Source organism: Anolis carolinensis, chromosome 5, assembly GCF_035594765.1.
Source record: "Anolis carolinensis isolate JA03-04 chromosome 5, rAnoCar3.1.pri, whole genome shotgun sequence".
Classification (NCBI taxonomy): domain Eukaryota; kingdom Metazoa; phylum Chordata; class Lepidosauria; order Squamata; family Dactyloidae; genus Anolis; species Anolis carolinensis.
Window position 1 is genome coordinate 94592345 of NC_085845.1, and position 23807 is coordinate 94616151.

Consider the following 23807-nt stretch of genomic DNA (forward strand, 5'->3'; position numbering starts at 1 on the left):
GTTGGCAGGAGCTGGAGCTAACAGCAGCTGCTCATGCCGCTCCCGGGGATTGAACCTGGGACCTTTCGGTCTCCAGCTCAGTGCTTTAACCCCATGTGGTCTCTACTAACACTATTATTCTATTATTATATCGACCTTTTCACATGGGGATAAAATAGCCCCATTTTGACGCATTTGGCTGGGCCTGGATGGGGACTGCCGAGCGTCATCAGATGACGCATGGCAAGCCTTGCCCACATTCCTCTCAAAGTGGAGTGGAAGCACCAGAACGCACTTCTTCTACCATTATGGGAAGGAAAGTGTATTTCCGAGCTACTCACACTTTCCTCCCCTTTTCCCCATATGATGGAGAAAAGGGTGGTGGGGCAATATGTGTTGCTGCTCATTGCTGCCCTTTCTCCCATCTAATGAGGACAGGGATAGGGTGCCAACACACCCTGTCATATCCCCACCATATGATAGAGAAGGAGGGATAGCACGCAGGGCACTATGACTACCATGTGAAAAGTTCCCAAGTCTTCTCAGTCTGGACAACTGTGATGAGGAACATTGCTCTGATTGATTTTGAAGATGGTTGGTTCCTATGGCCTTTTTTGAGGATTGAAGCTCTACTTATTCTGGAAGCTTGTGACTGTTCGAAGTAAGCCCTTTGGCCCTCTTTTGTAGATTTTGCTTATGAACCTGTAAGTTCATATTGTGTTTCACTTTTTATTGTTGTTGGAAGCCTTGATGGGAAATATATGCAACGACTTGAATTACCATGAGTATAAGTCAGCTGCAATTCAAGGACAGGTTTTTTTTTGGGGGGGGGGGGGGGGATTATGAATTTCATTCATACCTGTGGATCAGTCAAGGGTCATTCCATGACGATGGGAAAGTACCAGCAACACCTCAGGGGGGCAGCTACTACTGTTGGCTCCATTTTCCTCCCCAGATGTTTAAAAGATCAGAAGCACCACTGCAGTGAAGACAGTAGAGGGTGTGGGTGCTTCTTTTAGGTTCTCCCGAGACAGAGTAAGCTCTCACTTTTTGTTACTCTACTTAGTGAAGGATTTTTTTCCTTTTTCCATGAGAGTTAAAGTACAGCATTTACATTGACCTGAGGATTATTCAACCCAGTGTTCTGGAGTTGATGGTCATAACTACTTATATAATCTGTGGAAGAAATGCAGCTGTGAATTGTAGGTATGCAATATATATGCTTGCTTAATATATGCTACTCTCTTTTAAATCTTTATAGAAAGAGTGTGCTAACTTCATCAAAGTGCTGAAGGCATATAACCAAACTCATTTGTATGTCTGTGGAACTGGAGCTTTCCATCCTGTGTGTACCTACATTGAAGTTGGGGGGCATCCGGAGGTAAGTACTTCTATGCTCATTAACATGAAACAAAAGCACAAGTTCTTTGACCTTTTGCTATGACTTATTTCAGCTGCTAAAATGCATTCCATGTTGATGCTATATTTATTGAGTGAATTAAATGTTGCTGGTCACCAGTATGAATTTATATGTGTGGTATTTAATTATCCATAATTGGCTGGATCACACTTTTAAGATGTTCAGTATATATGGGAAGAAGGAAACTAATAAAATGGGGGCTAAACAATATTTTTGTTAACTGGATTTGTAATTGGTTAAGTGACTGAACTCAAAGAGTGCTCACTAATGGTTCCTCTTCATCCTGGAAAAAAAAAGTGACTAGTGGAGTGCCGCAGGGTTCACTCCTGGCCCAGTACTATTCAACATCTTTCTTAATGACTTAGATGAAGGTTTAGATGGCATGCTTATCAAGTTATCAGATGACTCCAGAGGACAGGATCAAAATTCAAAATGACCTTAACAGAAGAGAGAGCTGGGCCACAACTAACAAAATGAATTTCAGTACAAACAAATGTAAGATACTATACTTAGGCAGAAAAAAATGACATGCAAAAATCCAGAATGGGTGATGCCTGGCTCAACAACAGTCCATGTGAAAAAGATCTTGGAGCCTTCATGGACAACAAGTTGAACATGAGCCAATAGTGTGATGCAGCAGCTAAAAAGGCCAATGGGATTTTGGGCTGCATCAAAAGGAGTATAATGTCTAGATCAAATAAGTCATGGAGCCTCTCTATTTTGCTTTGGTCAGACCTCACCTGGAATAACACTGTGTCCAGTTCTGGGCACCACAATTTAAGAGATATATTGATGTTGGCACATGTCTAGAGAAGAGCAACTCCTTGGACCATCCCCTATGAGAAGCGACTTAAAAGAGCTAGGCATGTTTCGCCTGAAAAAGAGGTTTAGAAGAGACGTGATAGCCATGTTTAAATATTTGAAAATCTATCATAAGGAAAAGGGAGAAGGTTTGTTTTCTGTTGCTCTGGAGATTAGGACTCAGAGCAATGGGTTTAAATTACACAAAAGGAGATTCCACCTGAACATTAGGAAGAACTTCCTGACTGGAAGAGCAATGCAACAGTGGAACTCTCTGCCTCAGAGTGTGGTGGAACTCCTTCTTTGGAGGCTTGTAAACAGAGGCTGGATGGCCATCTGTCAGGAGTACTTTGATTGTGCCTTTCCTGGATAGCAGGGAGTTGGACTAGATGGCCCATGTGGTCTCTTTCAACTCTATGATTCTTTGAGTCTGTGATTTTATGTGTATATAAGTTTACCTGCCTTGTTTACAATATCACGTGCTTATTCTTCCTTTTCTGTTCATGACCAAAGTGCCCAAAAGTCAGTTTCTTGGTGAACGAACTGTGCTTGCTTTTTCCTAGGGTTTGCCCAACAGACTTTGCTACCTGAGACAGAGCAGCAAATGACTCTCCCTGTTCAAGTCAATATGCAAAATACCTACAGGCATCCAGATATGGCAGAAATTCCCACAAGTTCCTCTCTATCTGTCTAACAGTCAAAATAAAATGAGAAAAAAAATTAAATATAGAACAACCCACAGACCTTCCATAACACCCTATATCTGCTGCCTGAGACAACCCCCCTCACTGATAGTTGTGAGATATATCAAGAACTAGGACTTCTCTCATGGCTTCATTTTCTGTTGTTTATTTTTCCAGTGTGCAGTAGTGTTATAGTAACACACTTATGATCTAAAAAAAGGAATGCTTCCCCACCCCCCTCCTCAATGTGACTTTCGCTGTTACAGCTCCAAGGACATATCAGATCTGTGAAACAGATTTTCCCGATCTTTTCTGAGAAGACATGCATTTAATTTATGGTGATGTTTTTCAGTTGATTCTTCTATTACATTTTCTTGCTCTGATGTCAGAAGCGCATTTACTAGGAAGCTGCCTTAAGAATTCGACATTCAAGATGGTAGATTGCCATAAAAAAATAAAGACATCGTAATTTCAGTGAACAGCTACACTTAATTGTTTAAAATCATCATGTAGAAAAAAATTAATATTCCTCCTGTGATGACTTAGGACTATGATGATTCCCCATACTTCTTCATGTAATAAATCTCTCTCTCCCCCTCTCTCCCCTCTCTCTCTCTCTCTCTCTCTCTCTCTCTCTCTCTCTCTCTCTCTCTCTCTATATATATATATATATATATATATATATATATATTAATTTCTAGGCATTCTGTTTTACCTAGAAAGGAGATTCATACACATTAATACAAGATTGTTTGATGTGGAAAGTTAGGGGAAAATACTGAAATGCTTTTTTCAACACGTATTTTTATCCGTTATCAATTGTCTCTAGACCACACACACACAAACACACATACACAGTATGTCACTGCTTACTACATTAAACAGATTTTTGCTTCCTGAGGTTCCTTGGGGAATTGGTAGACATATTAATTAACCCTGTTCCGTAAAACGCATGTCAGTCAATTATTGGAAATCTTCCAAGAAGACAGTCTGTAGATAGATGGCAAATATGAGATCATTTACTTTTTATAGTTTTATGAGCAGGCAAGATAACCCACACACAGACACATTTATGGAAAGAGAGATCTGAAATGAGAAGCTGGCATAAATCTTTCTGCCAAACATATACTGTAGTGCAGAACTACACAATATTATCATTTTAACTCTCTCACTATCTTTTTAATCTCTTTATGTTTACAGTACAATTATAGCAAGAACCTCTGTGAAAAATGTTAGGGCTGGAAGTTTTTAATCAATTAGATTGTATATTTCTCTTTATGTCTGAGGTTTTTAATCAATTATCTATATATAAAAGGGTAGTGGAATCATGGCACCGGACAAAACAACTAAACTAAATGCCCCACAACCATGAAAATTGACAGCACAACCTCTCATCCACGCCTCTACATTCATACAACAAAAAGAAAAGAAAAATTAAGTCCTAGCCACAGCAACGTGTGGCCGGGCACAGCTAGTATTGTATATTATAGCATTTTTACCACTGTTCACTGATTTGAGTTTTTAAGAGGAAAAAGCTTCAAATAATAATAATAATATTCCAGTGGACCATTGGTGACCACAGTTGAGGTTTCCTCTCCTGTAATTTTTCATTGAGACTTACTTGTCATCTGAAATTCATTTTTAAAGAAATTCTAAGCCCTCTGCTTTCAGTTTTGAGACCTCTACCACTTCTGTTTTATGCTTCTACCTCTCTAGGGATTTTTCTGCGTTGTTCAAGATGACATTGTTGTAATGTCCATGAAGGTTGCATTTCAATAGGGTTTGCTATTTTATGAACATAAAAGCTCACGTCTCATCTAGAAAAAGTGAATTTCAGTCAGAAAAGTTGTTCACTAGAATTTTGCAACATCTTGAATTTGGAGGAAGCTCAAATTCTCTTATCTGTTCAGGGTAGATACCTTTTCATAGCCTTCCTTGCAATGTTATCAGCAAGTGTGGATTGATAAGGCTGCATTAACATTACTCATATTTGGCTGGCTTGCTCTAATGAATGATTTGTTGCAGCTTCCTTCAGTTGCGTCCAACTGATGCAGGCTGATTCATGTTGCTGCTAATTTCTCTTCTCTGATCAATAATAAAATAGTTTAAATTTATGATGTACATTAAACCTGAAGCTATTGCCTCTGAAATTATGTAATATTACCCTTATTACATTTTTTTACTGATCCCTTTTCAAAATGTTTCATACAGCTCTTAACATTTGGCCTATCGTGTCTTCCATGATACGGTGTCCCATACTTCATATTAAATGAAACACAGAGTTCTTGTCCTACAAAGTAAAAATAACCATCCTACTCCAAACTTCCAGATTTGTTTTATAGATTACCAGAAATTGTAGAAATAATACAATTTGTATTATTTGTATTGTAACTTGTAAAATTTGGGATTCTAGGGTCTGAGATGCAAAAATACCTTTTCCCCAAACTCTGCATCTGATGAAAAAAAAAGCTGAATCTATATAAAAGATCTTACATCTCCAAATCTGGCCAAATTAAAGTGTTGTAATCTCATAGTCGTATTTAATGCACTTGTAGATAATTGAATTTTTTGAGCTACCAGATTCCTCTGGTTTACAAGATTATTCAGAATTGGTGATCAATCTAGTGATTGATATGGATATTCAGGTTTTCATTTTTTGAGTTCTGACCTGATGTTTTTCATTATACATTAAGGTTTATATATTTCAGGTCATGCTAGCATGCTTTTTCTCATGTTTAGGTATTTGTGCATGACATTTATGGCACTCTTCAATAATTTCAATAAACAGGTAATTTTAACAGCTCAAAGATGAGAGGATGCCATTCAAGAACAAGCACATTGTGACATTTTGAGTTATATATAATTTTTGAGTATACTCAACAGAAGAGGCCAACCTAGTTTTAATTTTGGAATTTCTCTTCACTCTGTTCATTATGATAATTTATGTTTAATTTTGCTAAGAAACATATAGCATAATTCTGTACATGAGCTGTATTTTCATCCCTTTTGGGGCCAGAAAAATCTAGTGGCATAAGCTTCTAACAGAGAATGTAAGTGAAAATTACAACTCCACTCCCCCCCCCCCCAACCCAGGTACCAAATCACAGCTTACATGACTAGCTGAAGAACAGGCTATCAAATCTCAAACTTTGGCTGGCAAACATCTGGTGGCCAACATGTGCAGAACATCTTGTGTTGGTACTCAAAAGTGGAATTTAGCAGTCTCAATGTACTTGTAGTTCCTTCTGTAGATAAGATGTACTTAAAAAAACTTTGGCTCTTATAGCAAGATTGCAGAACATAAATCTCTATATACAGGGTTTTGTGCTAATTGTGTTATGTGATTCATGTTTTCAATGGTAATCCAAGTCAGCTAGAAGTACAGAAATCGCAAGCAAGTGTACAATCAAAACTGTGAAAACACAATTGGTTTTTGATTGATTAACTGAGTGTGCTTTTGGGCAACTTAATAACAAGCATTTTCAGGCTGATGTAGAATTTGGGATACAATGAGAGTCTTTTCATGATACAATGAGAGTCTTTTCATGATACAATGAGAGTCTTTTCATGAACAAAATCCATGTTTGCACATCAGTGCAATGTGGCAGATTAACTGGGTATCTAGTTACCATGAGCATAAAGCACTACAGCTCACCTAAGAGCAACATCTGTGTTCAACTAAGGGCACTTCCAGACAGCACCAAAAAAGCACAGTTAACAAACCCGGGACTTCAGATCAGGTCCCCACACAGACCTGCCAGTCCCAGGCTTTCTTCCCTCACCATCCTCACAGTCCTTCTGTGTCTTAGGATAAAATGGAGAGCAGACAGGGGCCATCCTCTGAAAGTTTTTATTAAAAATCACACAATTATGCACTGATGCTTATATGCACACATGCGAATATCCTATTAAAATATGGAGTGTGTCCTATGCACGCATATAAGCATCAGCACATAACAGCAAGTTTTTAAAATAAAAAATGCCACTGGATTTCCCTCTTTCCTCAATTGCTTATTCACAATCTATTTAATATTATCAAGTTTGAAATAAACACTTTCAGAGACCTCTAATGGCTCTTTGCTTCTCCACTCTTGAAATCAGCTATGTCTTTGTGGGAACCCAAACAGCTTATTGGCTGTTTTGGGCTTTTTCAAACTTGCACAAGCAGGAAGCAGTCTTCAAAGAGGGTAAAGAGGGAAACTGACAAGGCCATTGTAAGTATTGACCTGCCTTTAAAACCAGTGCCGAGCATAGATAGGGGAAAGAGTTCTTTCTAATAGCTTAACACTGGGGCAAAGAACATCTCCGGATTTCTTTGCCACTGGAAGAAGCCCTACCAACTTCGCCTCAAAAACTAGCTTTGAGCTTAGATAGTTATAGACCTTTTTGATAGCAGCTCAGGGCTAGGGTAAAGAGGATCTCAGGATCTCTTCACCTTTGGTGGAAGTTAACCCAGCAACTAAAGGGGAAAAGCAAGAAAGGAACATCTGCAAGGTTTTATAAGTTGACTGTTTTTATTTGCAACCTTAACTACGTGTGCCAAGTCTGCCAAGGACTTTGTGAAAATAAAAATTTGTTTGATTGTTCTACTTGAAGTTGCTGTGGTTACTGGGATTTCCAGAGCTTCTAAGTAAGGCCCCTGCAGTTCACCTGGGCAAAGGAAGAAGCACATCCTAAAGCTTTAAAAGGTGCCTGGGTGTGACGGCATAGAAAGCTCATTATAAAAGGTAGCATGAGAATTATCAAAATATGAACCTCCAACCATGACAAGATCTGGTACATACTCCTTTAATTATGATGCAGTGTAGCAAAAAGTAAGCTAAGATTGCTTTTTTTTAAAAGCAGGGTCCGTGAAAATATATATATATATATATATATATATATATATATATATATATATTACTACCACCAGTGTCTTCTTAATGCTACTCTACCTCAACTCCCGACCGCTGAGAAGTGCTTGTTGTTTACAACTACATGTTGTATACAGTATATCACAGCTGAATGACTTCCATGAATGAAAAACAAAATCCAGTCAACAGCCTCATTAGGTTCAAAGAAACAAACCCCAGAACTGTGGGAACATTTTTGTTCAGGCTGATGAAAAGGGGGAAGGGAGAAGGGGAAAAAGGGGGAGAGGTACTGCCACACAAGTGAATTTACACATTGAGGCACACACATTCATAGGGCTAAACCTTTTCACTTCATCACATACTGTGCCATAGCTGTGTGTGTCCTTGCTTCACTACACTCCCAGAGTAAAAAATGGTTTATAGCTAATAATAGCTACATATGGAAAGCACATGATATAGAAAATGACAGCAATTCTTTACCATTCCTTGGGGAAAAAATATTGTGTACTTTTGTTCCCTGCAAGTATAATTCTTTCTCCTCCAGTTGCTTTACCTCTTTCAGGCTCCATAGTAACCAACTGAATAGAAAGACACAATCTCTCGCTATCTTTCTTTTTTCTTTCTTTTGTTACATCAGATATAGAGCTCAAAATGTTTAGCTGTAAGCATTTTCATCTCCAATACAACTGGTGTTTAAAATATTTGTGGCTCTATCTCTCTTTTTTTAAGGAAAAGACAAAAGCATATATTAATCATCAGCAGATTATAGAATGGTGTCTATGCTGTATTTTTAGGATTATCTCACAATATAACTATTGTGTGTTGTAACTCTAGATAATAATGTAATCATTCTGCATAATAACATAATTGATTATATGGGTAGGTTCCAGTCTAATTACTTTAAATCTCCGTGGTCCTTCAGGGGCAAACATAATACTAGAAGATTTTACAACACAAGTCATATAATTAGCTAAGTGAGATTCACGCATCGTGTAATGGTATGCAATATCTAGGTTTAGTATATGTAGCAACTTCATGAACACCATGATTGCAAAGCAGTTACATCTTCTGATCCTCAAGAACTGCTTGACTAGTACTAAGGCAAAAGATGTAGCATGGAGATACAGAACGATTTAGTAGTATGAGTGTTCAACTACAATTCTAGAGATACTCACTTGGTCATGGAAACATACTGGGTGACCTTGAGCAAATCACAGGCCCCTTCTACATTGCCATATAAAATCCAAATTATCTTCTTTGAACTGGATTATATGGCAGTGTAGAAGAGGTCACACTCTTCCAGCTTCAGAGGAAGGCAAAGAAAAGTCCATGATAAGGGTCACCATAAGTAAGAAATTACTTGAATTGAAACAACATTACCAAGCATGACTGAAACGAAGAAACTTTGTCTGAGTGATATTACTTTCTTTGTAATTTTCTATATTTTCACAGAAATGTTCCTTTGACTTTGAATTACATGTGATGTACAAAACCTTGTCTCTCTACCATATGTAGATCTTGGGTAATCTTTGCTATTCACAAAATGTAGCACTGTCAATTCAGAGTGGAAAAAGTAATTGGAAACATTATTCCGGTCTTGTTCTTGTACAACATATGCAATGTTTCATCTCCCACACCTTAAGAACATTGCAGAGGAACCTGACTCATCTCTTTGATCTGCAGAAGAAACAAAAGACACCCAGAATCTGTTGAACAAGTGATTTAATGTGAAGGCAGTGATACGATACATGGGCAGGGTTTTTTTAAAATATCATTTTAAATTTATCTTGGGCTGATGGGGAAGCACCTGCTTTCTGCTTTCTATTTTCTGTTAGATGAATCCTTTTGACTGTGTTGTCGTGGAACACATATCTTTTGACTATCTTCTCCAGAAGGTCTTTAAAATACATTATGAGTGGAAATAATTGGTTGTGAACAATGCGGTGCATTAGAAAATAGGGTGGTGTGATTAATAAATAATAATAATAATAATAATAATAATAATAATATAAATTATTTTATTTTATTTTATTATTGGCCCAGACAGTTTCTTGACTGAGGTCTATCATGTCTCCCTGCTTTCTCAACACAATGACATTAGTTAAAGGAACAGAAACATCCAAGGATAGATACTTTCACTATCTTACTGAATGGGAACATCTCAGGATAGGTAGGTAAACTCATTATTGCACATTTCTGCAGTAGAGCTATGGGGCTGGTTTGGTCATCTATGGTCTGTATTGTCTCTTCTGCGCTCCTTTCATAACAGTTCCTTCCTGCCTTATGCCCTCTAGTTATGTCTTTTGGGGGGTATTTATTTTACTGCAGTTGCATAATTATACCTATTTGAAAAATAAAAAAATAAATGGAGTTCAAACAGATTGCTTGGGGTGGGAGTATAATCATGCCAACTGACACCCCATGACAGCTAGCATATTAGCATAGAAACAGAAGGTAAATAATACTATCAGGCAACAATGATAGGTTTACCCAATACCCATGTATGCTACAATAATGAATGAACTGCAAAGCAGCAGCAGTTGAACACAATATTGTGAAATAAGTGCTGTCCAAACACAATTCTACTGCAATTCTACTTTGCTCACAATGGATGACAAAGTTACAGGACAGTAATTTTCCAATGGCTGTTTGAAATCAAGGCTGGATCTACACTGCCATATAAAATTCAGATTGGCTGATTTGATAATTTGGATTATATGGTAGTGTAGATGCATACCAAGTAAGGTAGCTTCTACACTGCCCCATATCCCAGGATCTGATCCCAGATTATCTGCTTTGAACTAAATTATATGAGTCTACATTGCCTGGGATAATCAGATAATCTTTGGAGGAGTTTTTGTTTGTCTGTGCTTTATTTCTGAAAGCAACAGAGCCTTTTTCTATTCAAAACTTTACACATATTATGTAATTTAATCCTGGAATCATTTGATGGATCCCAGTGAAAAAAATCATTTATCAGTTTATCATTTATCAGTAAAAACTAGTGCACTCTGCAAATGAAATTTACTTTGCAATAGTAGTTACTAATAATTACCTTGCAACCAAGCCAATGCTTATATTAAAGCACTCAGGGAGTGTCAAAGTGCAGGACAATGATGCATGTCACAGATATGATTACTCTTTAGTTGCTAGAGGTTACTTAGTTATTTAATGGTTATTGTGTAGGCCTCTTCATTTCACTGATGCCTTCCCAATGCATTTATTTAATGGAATTACTATTAGGTCTTTAGAAGCCAATTTGTTACTAGGAAATTCAGTTGAGAATACTAAAGAGCAGAATGGAAGAACTTAGATTTATTCTTCTTCATTCCTTTGATAAGGCAGATTAACATCAGACTTTCAAAAATGAGGTTCTTCACCTTCTGTTAAGTGGTTTGCAGGCCATACAAGGTAATCTGAACTTCTCCAATGAGTCTCTCTGAGTCCAACCATTCCTCTCCATTCACATTGTGCCTGCATCTTGCTTGTCATCTTGTTTTCTCTGCCATATGTTTCATTCATTCATATGTGAAAGAAAACATGGCATAAGAGGCTAATATAAAATCTGAATCTTAATAACCACAAGCATGAACTGTTTTTTATCCTGTTCACCTTCAAACAAGATCAAAAAGTTCACAGTCCTGCCATTTTAGATTTGAGGCAAGATGTCTCCAAGGTCTTGTGGCTGCATAGAGAGGTGGGGGGTGGTGGTGTAGGTTTTGAATAGCTTGGGGAAGAGTTCACACCCCTGGGGTGTTTTTTTGGTTGTCTGTGCTCCTATTCAGATCACCAATAGAGAGGCTTGGAAAAAGAACAGAGTAATTTAAAACCACTTCCTACGATCACTAATTGAAATCCTGGATGGACAATGGGAGGAAACAAATCTCTACAGTGTGATGGCAAATCAAATGGATAAATCCTAAAGAAAGTGGAGAAAATGAGAAGATGTGATGGGGATAGGAAAATCATCCATTTAATTTCCAAACAGGTCGTTGCGATGCTTAAGGGAAAACCAACCATCCCAAATGCTTTACGTATCCCGTGGGATGCAGGCTGCAGCCAGGAAATCAGAAGACATCTACTCCTTGGGAGAAGAGCAATGGCCAACCTCAATGAAGAGCAGAGACATCACACTGGCAACAAAAGTCTGCATACTTAAAGCAATGGTATTTCCTGTAGTAACCTATGGATGTGAAAGCTGGACCATAAGGAAGGCTGAGCGAATGAAGATAGATTCTTTTGAACTTTGGTGTTGGAGGAATATCCTGAAAGTGCCTTGGACCGCAAGAAGATCCAACCAGTCCATCCTCCAGGAAATAATGCCCAGCTGCTCACTGGAGGGAAGGATATTAGAGGCAAAGATGAAGTATTTTGGCCACATCATGAGAAGACAGGAAAGATTGGAGAAGTTCATGATGCTGGGGAAAATGGAAGGAAAAAGGAAGATAGGCCAACCAAGGGCGAGATGGATGGACGGTATCCTTGAAGTGACTGGCTTGACCTTGAAGGAACTGGGGGCAGCGACGGCTGACAGGGAGCTCTGGCGTGGACTGGTCCATGAGGTCACGAAGAGTCAGAAACGACTGTGTGATTGAAGAAGAAGAATCCCGTGGGATGAAGTCCTATGAGTCATTTGTAAGTCAGATGTTTGTAACACAGGAACTGCTTGTAATTCCACAGTACAGATACATTAATTGTGAAAGATTATTAGAAGGCTGCATAAATCTTGCCATTTTACAATGCTGGACAAATCAAAGCAGATGTGGTGGAAGTTGGTTACTTTATCCCATCTGAGTTTGCTTCATATGAAGGTAAGGAGGCTCAGTGAACTAAAACTGGATAAGTCAAAACAGAAAGGTCAGTGGAACTGTCACTGCATCATGTAATCAACCTTTTTGTTTTCTCAAGTAGAAACCCACTTGGAGGTATGGTAGAGACAAAACAGATAGAAAAGAAAGCAGATGGCCACAAAACTCCTAAAGGAGGCACCAGATGCTCTTTGCATATTGAAGATTTTCTTTGGAGATTAAATCTCACCCTTAGCATATGATTTTCACACACCTCCTAACTTGACAGAAGAATTGAACGCACAGGCTGCAGTTTTAACTTTGTGGAACTGCTGGGGTTTTTCCTTTCCCTCAGGTATTTTTAGCTGGAATCATGAAAATGTCTGCATGGTTTCCTTTATACTTCTCAAAAAGGAAATGAAAAAGTGTTGTTGCACCATAATGGCAAATGGTATTGATTATTTCCAAAGCTGCTACTCAATAATGATACCTTTTTATAAGTCTACTGAAACATGTTGTTACAAACATGGCATCACCACTGAAACCTGGAAGTATTTTACTATTTGCTATACTCTGCCACCAATGTTTATTAGCAACTGATCTTTTTCTTCCTAAAAAAAATGAAGGCTATGTGATTACACTTATAATATAAACCATGTGTTAAATAAGTACTTTATTGTCTCCATTCCATATTGTTCCAACTTTCTTTCTGCTTGACTAGGTGTCATTGCTCAAACAGGTAGTATGCTAGACATGCACTGGGAAATGGAAAACTTTTGTGTATTTTTTAATTCACTGCTACATTCGCATGATGTTCTCATTCTTTTTGGGATGATTTGTGCAAGCATGCATTACCCTTCTAATAATAACACTATGAAACATGGTTTTTGTTCCTGGATTATAAATTTCCTTTCCTAATTGGTTCTATCATAAAAACATTGAAAGAGTTTATTAAACAGCGAAAAACTTCGTTTTTGCGGGACATCCTGCAGCACATTTTGCTGTAGTTTTTCAATGAATATCTCATTGAGTCTCAACCAATTCAACATAATTTGTGGCAGCCACAGAAATTAAGTTTCTGGAGTAAAACAACTCTCTATCCCATCTTAAGTCCATCGAATTGTTAAGGAATGCAGGAACCTGGTGAAAGTAAAAAAAAAAAAAAAAAAGTGAATAACTCCAGTATAGCCCCTGTGTGCTACAGACTACAGTAATGGAGGGAGGAGTTTAAAATTTGGTTGGAGCTTTGATGCGAAGGGGAGAAATGGAGAAAGGACTTTAACATGGGATTTTTATGGAAATATGGGGAAGGGAGTGAGGGACTGGCACTTTTGGCATGGCAGCAACAGAGAGGAGGGGCAGCAGAAAGTTTGAAGCAAGGAGGTTAAGTCAGTTAAGCAGTCACCACAAACTCAGAAATAATCAAATCTGCTCAAATGAAACCCACAAATGTGGAAGACTGAATAAGCTACCTGTTTCCCTTTGTGGAATGTGGTTGCTCCGTGGCAGAAAATCATGCACGCTGGACAAGGGCAGGGGGAATGTGTATCACACACAAGGTAAACTCAGTTGAACCTGTCATAATAAAGCTGCCTTTTGTAGTGTACGCTTAGTAATATGTAATTCTGAGAATGGTGCTACATAATAGCTGTAAAAATGCTTTATGGGGTGTAAGAAAGGAGGAAAATAATGAGTTCTCCCATATTACAAAGAAAAGCTGGAAAGGTAGCTTCTATAGGTTAACATAATACACATTGATTTAATTTGTCCCCTTCAAGGATAAACTGAAGCTGACCAATTTGTAATAGAAGGAGCCAAGAAGAAATAGTTGAGTCAATATGTGGTTTTGAGTGTAAAGAAATTCACAGCTTTTATTACTGGACTTACTCGTTTTTTTGGAAGTCTTTGCCGGAAATTAGAGACGGGGAAAACTACTGATGCTTTTGTATTTGCTGCAATATTATCCTAGAAGCAACTATGTGAGCATTAACATTTTTAGAATGATCCATAATGAAAAATACAGAGTTGAATTTGGAGTGTGTGAATCTTTTTGTTGTTGTTGCTGCTTTTTAAATGGATCTTTATTTCAAAACTTCCAGGTGTTAAACATAGATAGCCAAGTGAAAGGGTGGGAAAAAGGACATGTTGTGGATGAGTCTCTGAGTAGTAGTAACAACAGGGAGTTGGAGGTTAGGCAGGCAAAAAGGTCTACTCGGGAGCAAGACTCTATTGAAGAGCAACAGCAGAAGAGAATGCGGCAAATACTTACTGAACCCACTGAGGAAGGGTTTGATGTGGATGATGGGTTGGGCAATGAAGCAGTTTCTATGAGAAGTGATGGGAGTGACACTGATGGGACTGGGGATGAGATGGATTGGACAAAAGTAGCAGAAGTGAGAGAAGTGTGCGAGGAGCCTACAAGTAGTGACACATTCAGAGGGTTTGTTGGAGATGGAACTTGGAGGGAGGATGATCTGTCTGCTGTTTGGGAAGATGTAAGTAGAAGCAGGAGAAGGGCTGCTTGGCAGACAATCAAAGAGAAGCTCGGGCAGCACAACTTCGTGGATCCTTTTGGGACGTTGCTACTGTTTCGGCTGGGACCTTGGATCACTTCTGGAATCGCTTTCGCTCACTGGCCCTGACCGTGGACTGGATGTTTGACGTTGTTACTGTAATCTGTTTGCTATGGATAACTCCTGGACTGGCTTGACTACGACCTTGTTACATCCTGGAACAGGTTTGCTGAAACGACAGCAAGTGTCTTTCCTTGCTGTGTATTTTGGTTAGTGGGTTGGGATTTCTTAGGATTCTGGGACTCTTTGTTTTGCCTCCATTTGGACTAGTTGTTTGTGTTTTGTTTTTGGAATACTATTTTGCTGCTGTTAAGCATTTTAGATTCTTTTGAGCTGTACCTACAATAAACTGTGGCTACTTTACACTTGGGACTGATTCGTGGCATCTGTACCTTGACAGGACAAGGGTTGTTGTTTTTACATACGTACAGTATTAAATTGTTTTTGATTCGGTTGTTCTTTTCTATAAGATAATATTTTCTCATTGTGTTTTAAACTGCAAATTATGATGCTTTAATTATATTTTAAATCATGCCATGATAGTAAAATTTTAAAAATACATAATGAATAAATCAATAAAGTGGGAGTTCTCTGTCAATACTTTTCATCATTTTGAAGTGAAGGAACAGAGGAGACTGTGTCAGCAGCATTTTAGGTGCCTTGACTCAATGTTGTGTATTATTTATTTACCATATTTATATCCCACCTTTCTCTACCCCGAGGGGGACTCAAAGCGGCTTACAAATGGCACTTATACAGTGCCTTGGGCATAAAACACAGACATGCAATAGAATTAAAAAAATTAAAACAGACAGAAAACATAATTAAAATACATTCCAGTATGAAGACAGGCCATCCAAAGGCAAGGCCTAAGGCCATTCCAAAATCCATTGCACGATTTCCAGGTTTAAAAAAATTGCACTGCGCTATTTATCAAAGGCCTCTTCCCAAAGCCAAGTTTTTACTCTCTTCTTAAAGGTTAGGAGGGAGGAAACTGATCTAATATCGCTAGGGAGGGAGTTCCACAGCTGGGGGTCCACCACTGAGAAGGCCCTGTCTCTCGTCCCCACCAGTCATGCTTGCGAAGGAGGGGGGATCAAGAACAGGGCCTGCCCAGATGATCTTAAACTCTGAGGTGTAATCCTGAGAGTTGTAGTTTGGAGAGAAGACTAAAGATCTTGGAAAAATACAGCTTTATTAGCAAAATATAGCAGTGTGAAGAGAGCAACAAAATGAATGAATATGATAGTTTGTGTGATTGTTTAAGTTTCATAGAGGTTGCCAGTACAAAAGTTATATCTGATTGCTCATTTGAGACTCTGAGAACCTATCCTTCATCCCACTTATGGGAACAGGGACCGATTACTGATCAGAACAGGGGTGGGAACTTTGTGATACCACATATATTTTGGATTATAAATCCCAGTTTTGTTTGCTTTTTGCTATGTTGGGACTTGAAGTTCAATATTCCAATATCATCTGGAAAACACACAATTCAGACACCAGAATTATAAAATAGATTACAAAATAGCAAAAAAGAAATAGTTTAGAGCAGGGGTTCTTAATCTTTTTCAGTTGTGGTACCCTTTTTGAAGCAAAAGTTTCCTGTGGAACCCCAAGAAATGTTTATATATTACATATTGTATTGTATTGTATTGTATTTATATATATCAGGAATCAGCCAGGCAGATGGATGGAGAGTGTTTGTGTGAACAAATTCACAGTGCAAAAAAGTAAAGAAAGAACAATACAATATTTAACATGAATAATAATTTTAACCAACATAAACTTAACAGTATTTCAGTGGAAGACTCCCAAGGCCTTCAAGTCCAACCACTTTCTGCCATGCAGGAAATCATAATCAAATCACCCCGAACAGATGGCCATCCAGTCTTTGTAATTATTATTATTATTATTATTACACAAACCCCAGAGACCATCCAGTCCAACCCCTTTCTGCCATGCAGGAAAAACACAATCAAAGCACCCCATGAGCAGTGGGGAGGAAATAGGGTTTTGGAAGCAAAGAAAAATAGTCTGGACAGTGATAGAGGTGGGGGGAAAGGGTCTGGATGGCAAAGAAAAGAGGCTGGATGGTAAGGGAGGCAGCTCAAAACTTTAATTTCCCTGCATTTCTCAGGAGGAGGAAAGAGGAGGAGGTGGGAAGGAGCATGGAATGACTCCGCAGAGCACAGTTTGAGAATCATTGGTTTAGGGAAATGCTTTATGAAAAAGCAAGGATATGGCTCTTTCAAATGTAAATGAGATAATATCTTGTCTGGTTTGATTCCTAAACATATTGCATCAGAGGTATATTTTTTGTTTTTGAAAGCCAAGTAGAATAAACAAGAAGATAGGCTCACAAGCGCTTACAGATGTAGCAGAGTACATTATCTGCTGAAATAATCCATCTTGCAATAGATTTACATTTGCTGGCTTACTGCTATTCTTGGCTTCTGGAAAGGATTTATTCAGCAATATCAAGTTGTTCTATAAACAACTTATAAACTAAATACTATATGAAGTCAAAATGTACTATAGATATGTATAGTTAGAACACTGAACATCTAAAGAAGCAATATAAACTTATTTCTTGGCTCAGATCTTATAAAAGGTAATGACTATTTTTAGACTCCAGATTATAGTTGGCCTTAATAAATATAAGGTATTATCCAAATATGAGCTCTGTGAGGTTCCCCCTCCTTCTCGTGGACCACCAAGACAGCAATCTTAGCCTAGATATTAGAAAGGAGATTACATCCACATGGCAAGATCTATGGTGACTTAAATGCCATTATGGTGAAGTGATGGGTCTTATACTGGCAATTTTTTTTTTACTATAGAAAATAATTTCTGACATCTGACAAATAAACATCTGAATGATTGTGTCTAATAATCAAGCTAGACATATTTCAATTTTTCTCTATAAAGGGAATGAAATTGAAGAGAAAGATGTGGAACCTATCTCTTTTAGAAAGTGCTGAACCCAGCCAAATTATATAGTTTTATAAATCACTATTTCATTAAGCCAATAAGCACCTTCAGGTTCTTTGTAGTTACATCAGAAGAATACCCCAAAACAGCAGGAGTAGAATGGTTAAATTATGAAAATTATGATAGTTTCCTACCTTTCTGTGATGTATTTTCACAAATCACTTTGTCTGTGCCATTCTTCACTTTATATGCATGGCTCTAATAGTATAGACCTGCCTATCTCTGCGATCACCTCCTCCCCTACGAACCTACACGGGCCTTAAGATCATCTGATGAGGCTCTTCTCTTGCTCCTGCCCCTGTCTCAGGTGCAGCTGCCAGGGACAAGGGAGAGAGCCTTCTTGGTGGTGGCCCCCTGGCTTTGGAGCTCTCTCACCAAGGAGATCAGATTAGCTCCGTCATTGCCCATCTTTAGCCATCAACTGAAGACATTGATGTTCCAGAGCGCGTTTGAATAAATAGCCCATCTGACTTGGTATCTACTCTATGTTTACAACCTTAATGGCACTTTATCTTGCTCCTCACTTTACATGCTATAGCACTTTAAGTGAAATTGTTCCCTTGTTCCTTCTTTACTCATTTTGATTCTATTCTTGGACCTGGTGGAATGATGTATCAATCACCCTCTGCTGTGCAGAACAATTTGATGTTCCTGTTTTTAAAGTAACTATTACTTTTTTTAAATCTTGTATTGCATTGTTTTAAATGTCATGGTTTTAGTGGATCGTGTATATTGTATGCTATGTTGTTGTCATATTCTCATTGTAAGCAGCCCCGAATCCCTGCGGGGACATGGTGGCAGGGTATAAATAAAGTTGTTGTTGTTGTTGTTGTTGTTGTTGTTATTATTATTATTTTGGTCCCAAGAATCCAAAGAACAGTTAGTCATTAATTGAATATGGGGAAGGCAATTCATTTATAGATGATGGATAGCCAAAGTTTCTTGTTTTGGGGGCTGCTTCTACACCTACCCTGACTTACTTAGGCGATTCCTCATAGCTCAAGGATGATGGTTCTCCAAGTGTAGTATCTTGGTGGTGGATGCGTAGGTGGTTGTGGAGACCTATTCTTGACCCACATGTTCTTCCACAGTGAAGACATTGGTTTCCAGACAGAAGGTGGTCCCGGTCAAGGTTGGCTTGACGTGCCTTCCTCTTGGCACATTTCTCCCTTAAGCCCTCCACTAGTGCCTCTTCAAATTCTGAAGCGCTGTTGGTAACAGTTGACCTCCAATTAGAGTGCTCAAGGGTCAGGGCTTCCCAGTTCTTGGTGTCTATGCCACAGTTGTTAAGATTGGATTTGAGCCCATCTTTAAATCTCTTTTCCTGTCCACCAACATTACATTTCCTGTTACACGTCAACCCTTTTCAAGGGTATCAATGTACTGGGGCTGCCACCACCACTACCATACCACCAGCTAGAAGCAGCACCCTAACAGAGCCTTGATGGCATCATCACTTCTGACAATGGCCACATCAGAATAATCAGCCATGTGATTAGCAGAATCAACATAATCAACAAGGCTCTGCTGGGGAGCTGCTTCTAGCTGAGGACACAACAATAGGTCTTTTTGACATATGGACACTGGATTAAACTGAATCCAACCCAGTCGAGCTGTCCATGCCTGAAAAACACTAGGATCACTCCAAACTATTGAAGCTCTGGAGTAAATTTTGGTTCCGCTTGTGTTGGATTAAAGGCTGAAGCAGAGCTTTTGCTTCAAAACCAGCCATATGTTATGTTGATTATTTGCAGCAGTTGCTAGATGAGTCCATTTTATTTCACACATGGTTGGAAAATATAGTTGGGATGACAGCCAGCTATTAAAAGAAATTACAAGACATGTTTTGGTGAGGTTGTACTGTCAGGTTAGTATTGTTTGGCAAAATGTTAACTTCTATTGAGAAACTCAGAAATTCTTATCAGAAGAAGACAGGGTGAGAGGTAGACAACATATGCATTTAGCTACACCGAAACAAGGCCTTTATTGTGAGATGAAACTATCCCAAGCATTACAGATATTTCCAGACCTCCCATATTTCCCTATGTTTCCTCCATCTTTCTTACCAGTGCAAAGCCACTTTTTGGGGGGGGGGGGGGTGGAGAGAGAGAGAGAGAGAGAGAGAGAGAGAGAGAGAGAGAGAGAGAGAGAGAGAGAGAGAGAGAGAGAGAGGATGGCTGCATAACGCCTGCACATTGTGGAATATAGGAACCCTCTATCTGGAAAGAGCCAAGGAACAGCTGAGTAGTCAGCCCGCATATTTTTCTGCACTATAGCTTTACAAAGAACGGCAATATGATAGAAGTAAAGGGTATGGAATTTTAATATCAATAAACTCATATTGCAGAAAGAGGGATAGAAAAAGCACTCTTATATCTTGGGATATGTTACGTCATTCCCCTAAAGTTATTTGGTTGACCTACGATAATCAGTTCGGCACTTGTGTGATTTTTTTCTATGTTCTGTATATATGAAGAAGTGTCAGACATAATAAATACTTTTAAACAGATGTCTGAATACTGTTGGAAAGGCAAGGCTATAGGGAGTTAAAGCATTCATGTGCGCTTGCTCTTCCCTGAATAGAACCCTTCTCAGTTACACTCATAAAATATAACTTTGAGTTCTGAAATCTTCACTATATATACTCTAGGAATTTTGTGAATTATTATAGTAAAGTAAGAATTTTTTACAACGTGAATAAGACTACTTCAGTATCAAAGTTTTTGACAAGGCTTTATTCGCATTCAAATAATGGTAGGTGTAAATGGACTAGTTTATGTTAAATCTTCCAGGCCCCAGTTTTTTTCTATGTGTATCACACAATGCCCTCATGTTGAATTTGTTGTAATGTTAAATAAATAGGAAAATTATGTGCAGGTGAAGGTAAAAAAACAACAACTTTCTGCCCAAAAGTTAAACAATAGAAGCAAGTATAACAATAGCACTAGACAGACTCCACTGCCCAGCCACCTCAAACACAGTTCAGTGCAGCTGGGCAAGGACCTTAACTGCCACCACCTCCTGCCATGCCATGATTCAGCCATCTCAACAATCTGTAACTGTTGAAGAATTACTCTGATCATAGGAATGGCTGCTTTTAAATGGTGTTATATACTGGTTTTAGAGGGCCTTATAGTCCCTCTAAAACATAAATTATGTTTTGAATTTATGTTTACATTATTGTGCTATTTTGTTTTTATTAATTGATATGTGATTATTGTCTGTGTTATATTACTGTATTTGTTTGTTTTATTGTAAGCCTCCCCAAGTCCCTCCGGGGAGAGGGGGCAGGATATAAATAAATAAAGCTTATTATTATTAATTCAGGAGATAGCCTGACTCCTGCTCAGGAGTTGTTGTTTTTTTCTCCCAAGTTGGCTTAACCCAATGTGAATGCCACATTCATCTGGATCAGTTCCCAAGTGTTGTTTAGCCACCGAGAAGATGATTGCATCACACACTGCCCTAAGTGGTCAGTGTAGATGTGCCTATAAAGTCAAAAGGCTTCTGGGAAAAGTTGGACATGAATTCAGCCATTTTGAGGATGTCTTGGTATCCTAAGAGAAGATAAATGGGATGGCTGAAATTCTTGGCATACAGATAATTTTAGAGTGGAAGGAAAGATGGCACAGTATATGTGTGACTAAATGTAGCTGAACACTGATTCAATAAAAAGTACTCAAAGTACTTAAGAACTTTATTGCACAAAGCTGCTATTCCACAGAAAGACCCCTTCCACACTGCCCTATACTCCAAGATCTGATCCCAGATTATCTGCTTTAAACTGGGTTATATGAGTTCTCATTGCCAGAAAATCTGGGATCAGATGCTGGGATATAGGGGCAGTGTGGAAAGGGTCTAATGATGCATGATTGTAGATATGAACAACAGATCCATGAACAGCCCTAATAAATAAACAGAAGAAGAGGAGGAAGAAGAGGAAGAGGAAGAAGAGGAGGAGGAGGAAGATCTTTGTTATCACATGTCTCTTCATCTCTGCAACTGCTTTGAATTGCCAGCTTTTGGTCCCACAACCATATATCTGCATACCATGATAGCCTTGCCTTCCCACACTTCTGCTGCTTAGTTATTTTTATGAAAATTACAGCAATTTCAACAATAAAGGCAAATATAATGCTAAAATATTAAATAAACACTACAGAGACTGCATGAGAATAGTGAGGGTGAGGTGGAAGAGGGGAAGAGGAGGGGAATCCCGCTCAATGCTGGCATACTGGAAGAGGCCCATCACATCAAGGTAGATAACTAGAACACTGGAAATAGAGAACTATTGATGTGGTCTTCCTGTCAATAGCAGGGGACTGTTTAATTGCAGTAAAGTGGTAAACAGCAGCAGGAGATACAGAGTGTCGCATATCAGTACAGATATGCCTGCCTTGCGCAGTAAAGTCCTTAGTGAGTTTGACAGTTTAGCAACTACATACTACTAATAAAGACATATGTTTCTGAGCATCTCTTATGTAGTTCTTTTTTTTGTTTTAACCACAGAGTAGCTACAACTGTTCCTTGCACATTTACAGTTTAGGGATGATACATTTCATGGCAAAAATGTGGGCTTTAAGACAGAATTCAGCCACATGACTTCTTTGAGAAATCCAATCTAATTTTATGCTTATGCTGTTGAATTTTTAAAAATGTAACATCAACAACAACAACAAAGATTTATTTATATACCGTTCTATCTCCTGGAAAGGACTCAGGGTGGTTTACAACATAGGTAAGCATTCAATACCATATAGAAACATACAACACCACTGTAATAAAACATAAACATAATAACTATTAAAAACAAATATACCCGTTTAAAATAAAACCAGTGTCAAGACAACTCCATTGGGTGATATTCGGCTACCAATGGACAGACTTCCAAGATGAGTCAAGACAACTGTAGGGACTGGATTAGGGCTCATGCAGCAAAGTAACATAGAGCCAGGAGGTGAAATAAAGAGCAACCGATGGCAAGGAATAGAGCCTGGGTTACACAATTCCAAGGTCTGCTGAGTAGCTATAGGGCAGCTAACCTAGTGCAATGACATATCGAAGGGCCTTTAACATAAGTATGTTAAAGGTGTTTTCCTTTATGCTTATAAAATATATAAAGAACTATGTGTTAAAATGAAACTTCAGTTTGTAATAGGATGACTTAATAAGTTCTTATTAAATAGCTAATTGTCCTCTTGGCAATTAAAAAGTGACAAATGTTGTTAATTATGTGTTTCCCAAGAGAGCACAGATTAGACAGTGAATGATTTTCCCGTTCTAAATCCATTACGGAAACAGTCAGACAGTGCTGTGTGGCAATAAAATTAATGGCAGCCTGTAATCTAATGAAAAAGAAAACACATTGGAGTTTCCTAGTAACATCTACATATATTTAAATTTTAAGTAGCATTTTATAACTGGGTGAAGTCACAACTAAATTATTGTTAGAGGGGGTTGTACTAAACAAGATGGACCCAAATCAATATGGGGCAGCTTACTATGTTCAATATAAATATGATAAACTCTTCAGAGAGCCTACAATACCCATTATCTCCGTGTTACTTATCTAGCACATTTGAATGTTTGTGTTTGAATTATCTTCTGTTTCAACCTCCGCCTTTATCTTTCTGTTCTGTTCTTCCCACTAACAGCCCTGTCAACTCTTACAACATGATAGATGTGAGATCTCTAGGGGAAAATATCAAAGTGCAATG

The 23807-nt window shown here is 38.4% G+C and overlaps 1 protein-coding gene across 2 annotated transcripts in view; it reads left to right on the forward strand.

The window, feature by feature from the left end:
* sema3a (semaphorin 3A) overlaps positions 1 to 23807 on the forward strand; it is a 239982-nt gene that overhangs the window by 130899 nt on the left and 85276 nt on the right. For both annotated transcript variants that reach the window (XM_003221421.4, XM_062981858.1), the window contains exon 4: positions 1241 to 1360. In XM_003221421.4, coding sequence (XP_003221469.2) covers positions 1241 to 1360 — 120 coding nt within the window. The remainder of the gene's footprint in view (positions 1 to 1240; positions 1361 to 23807) is intronic.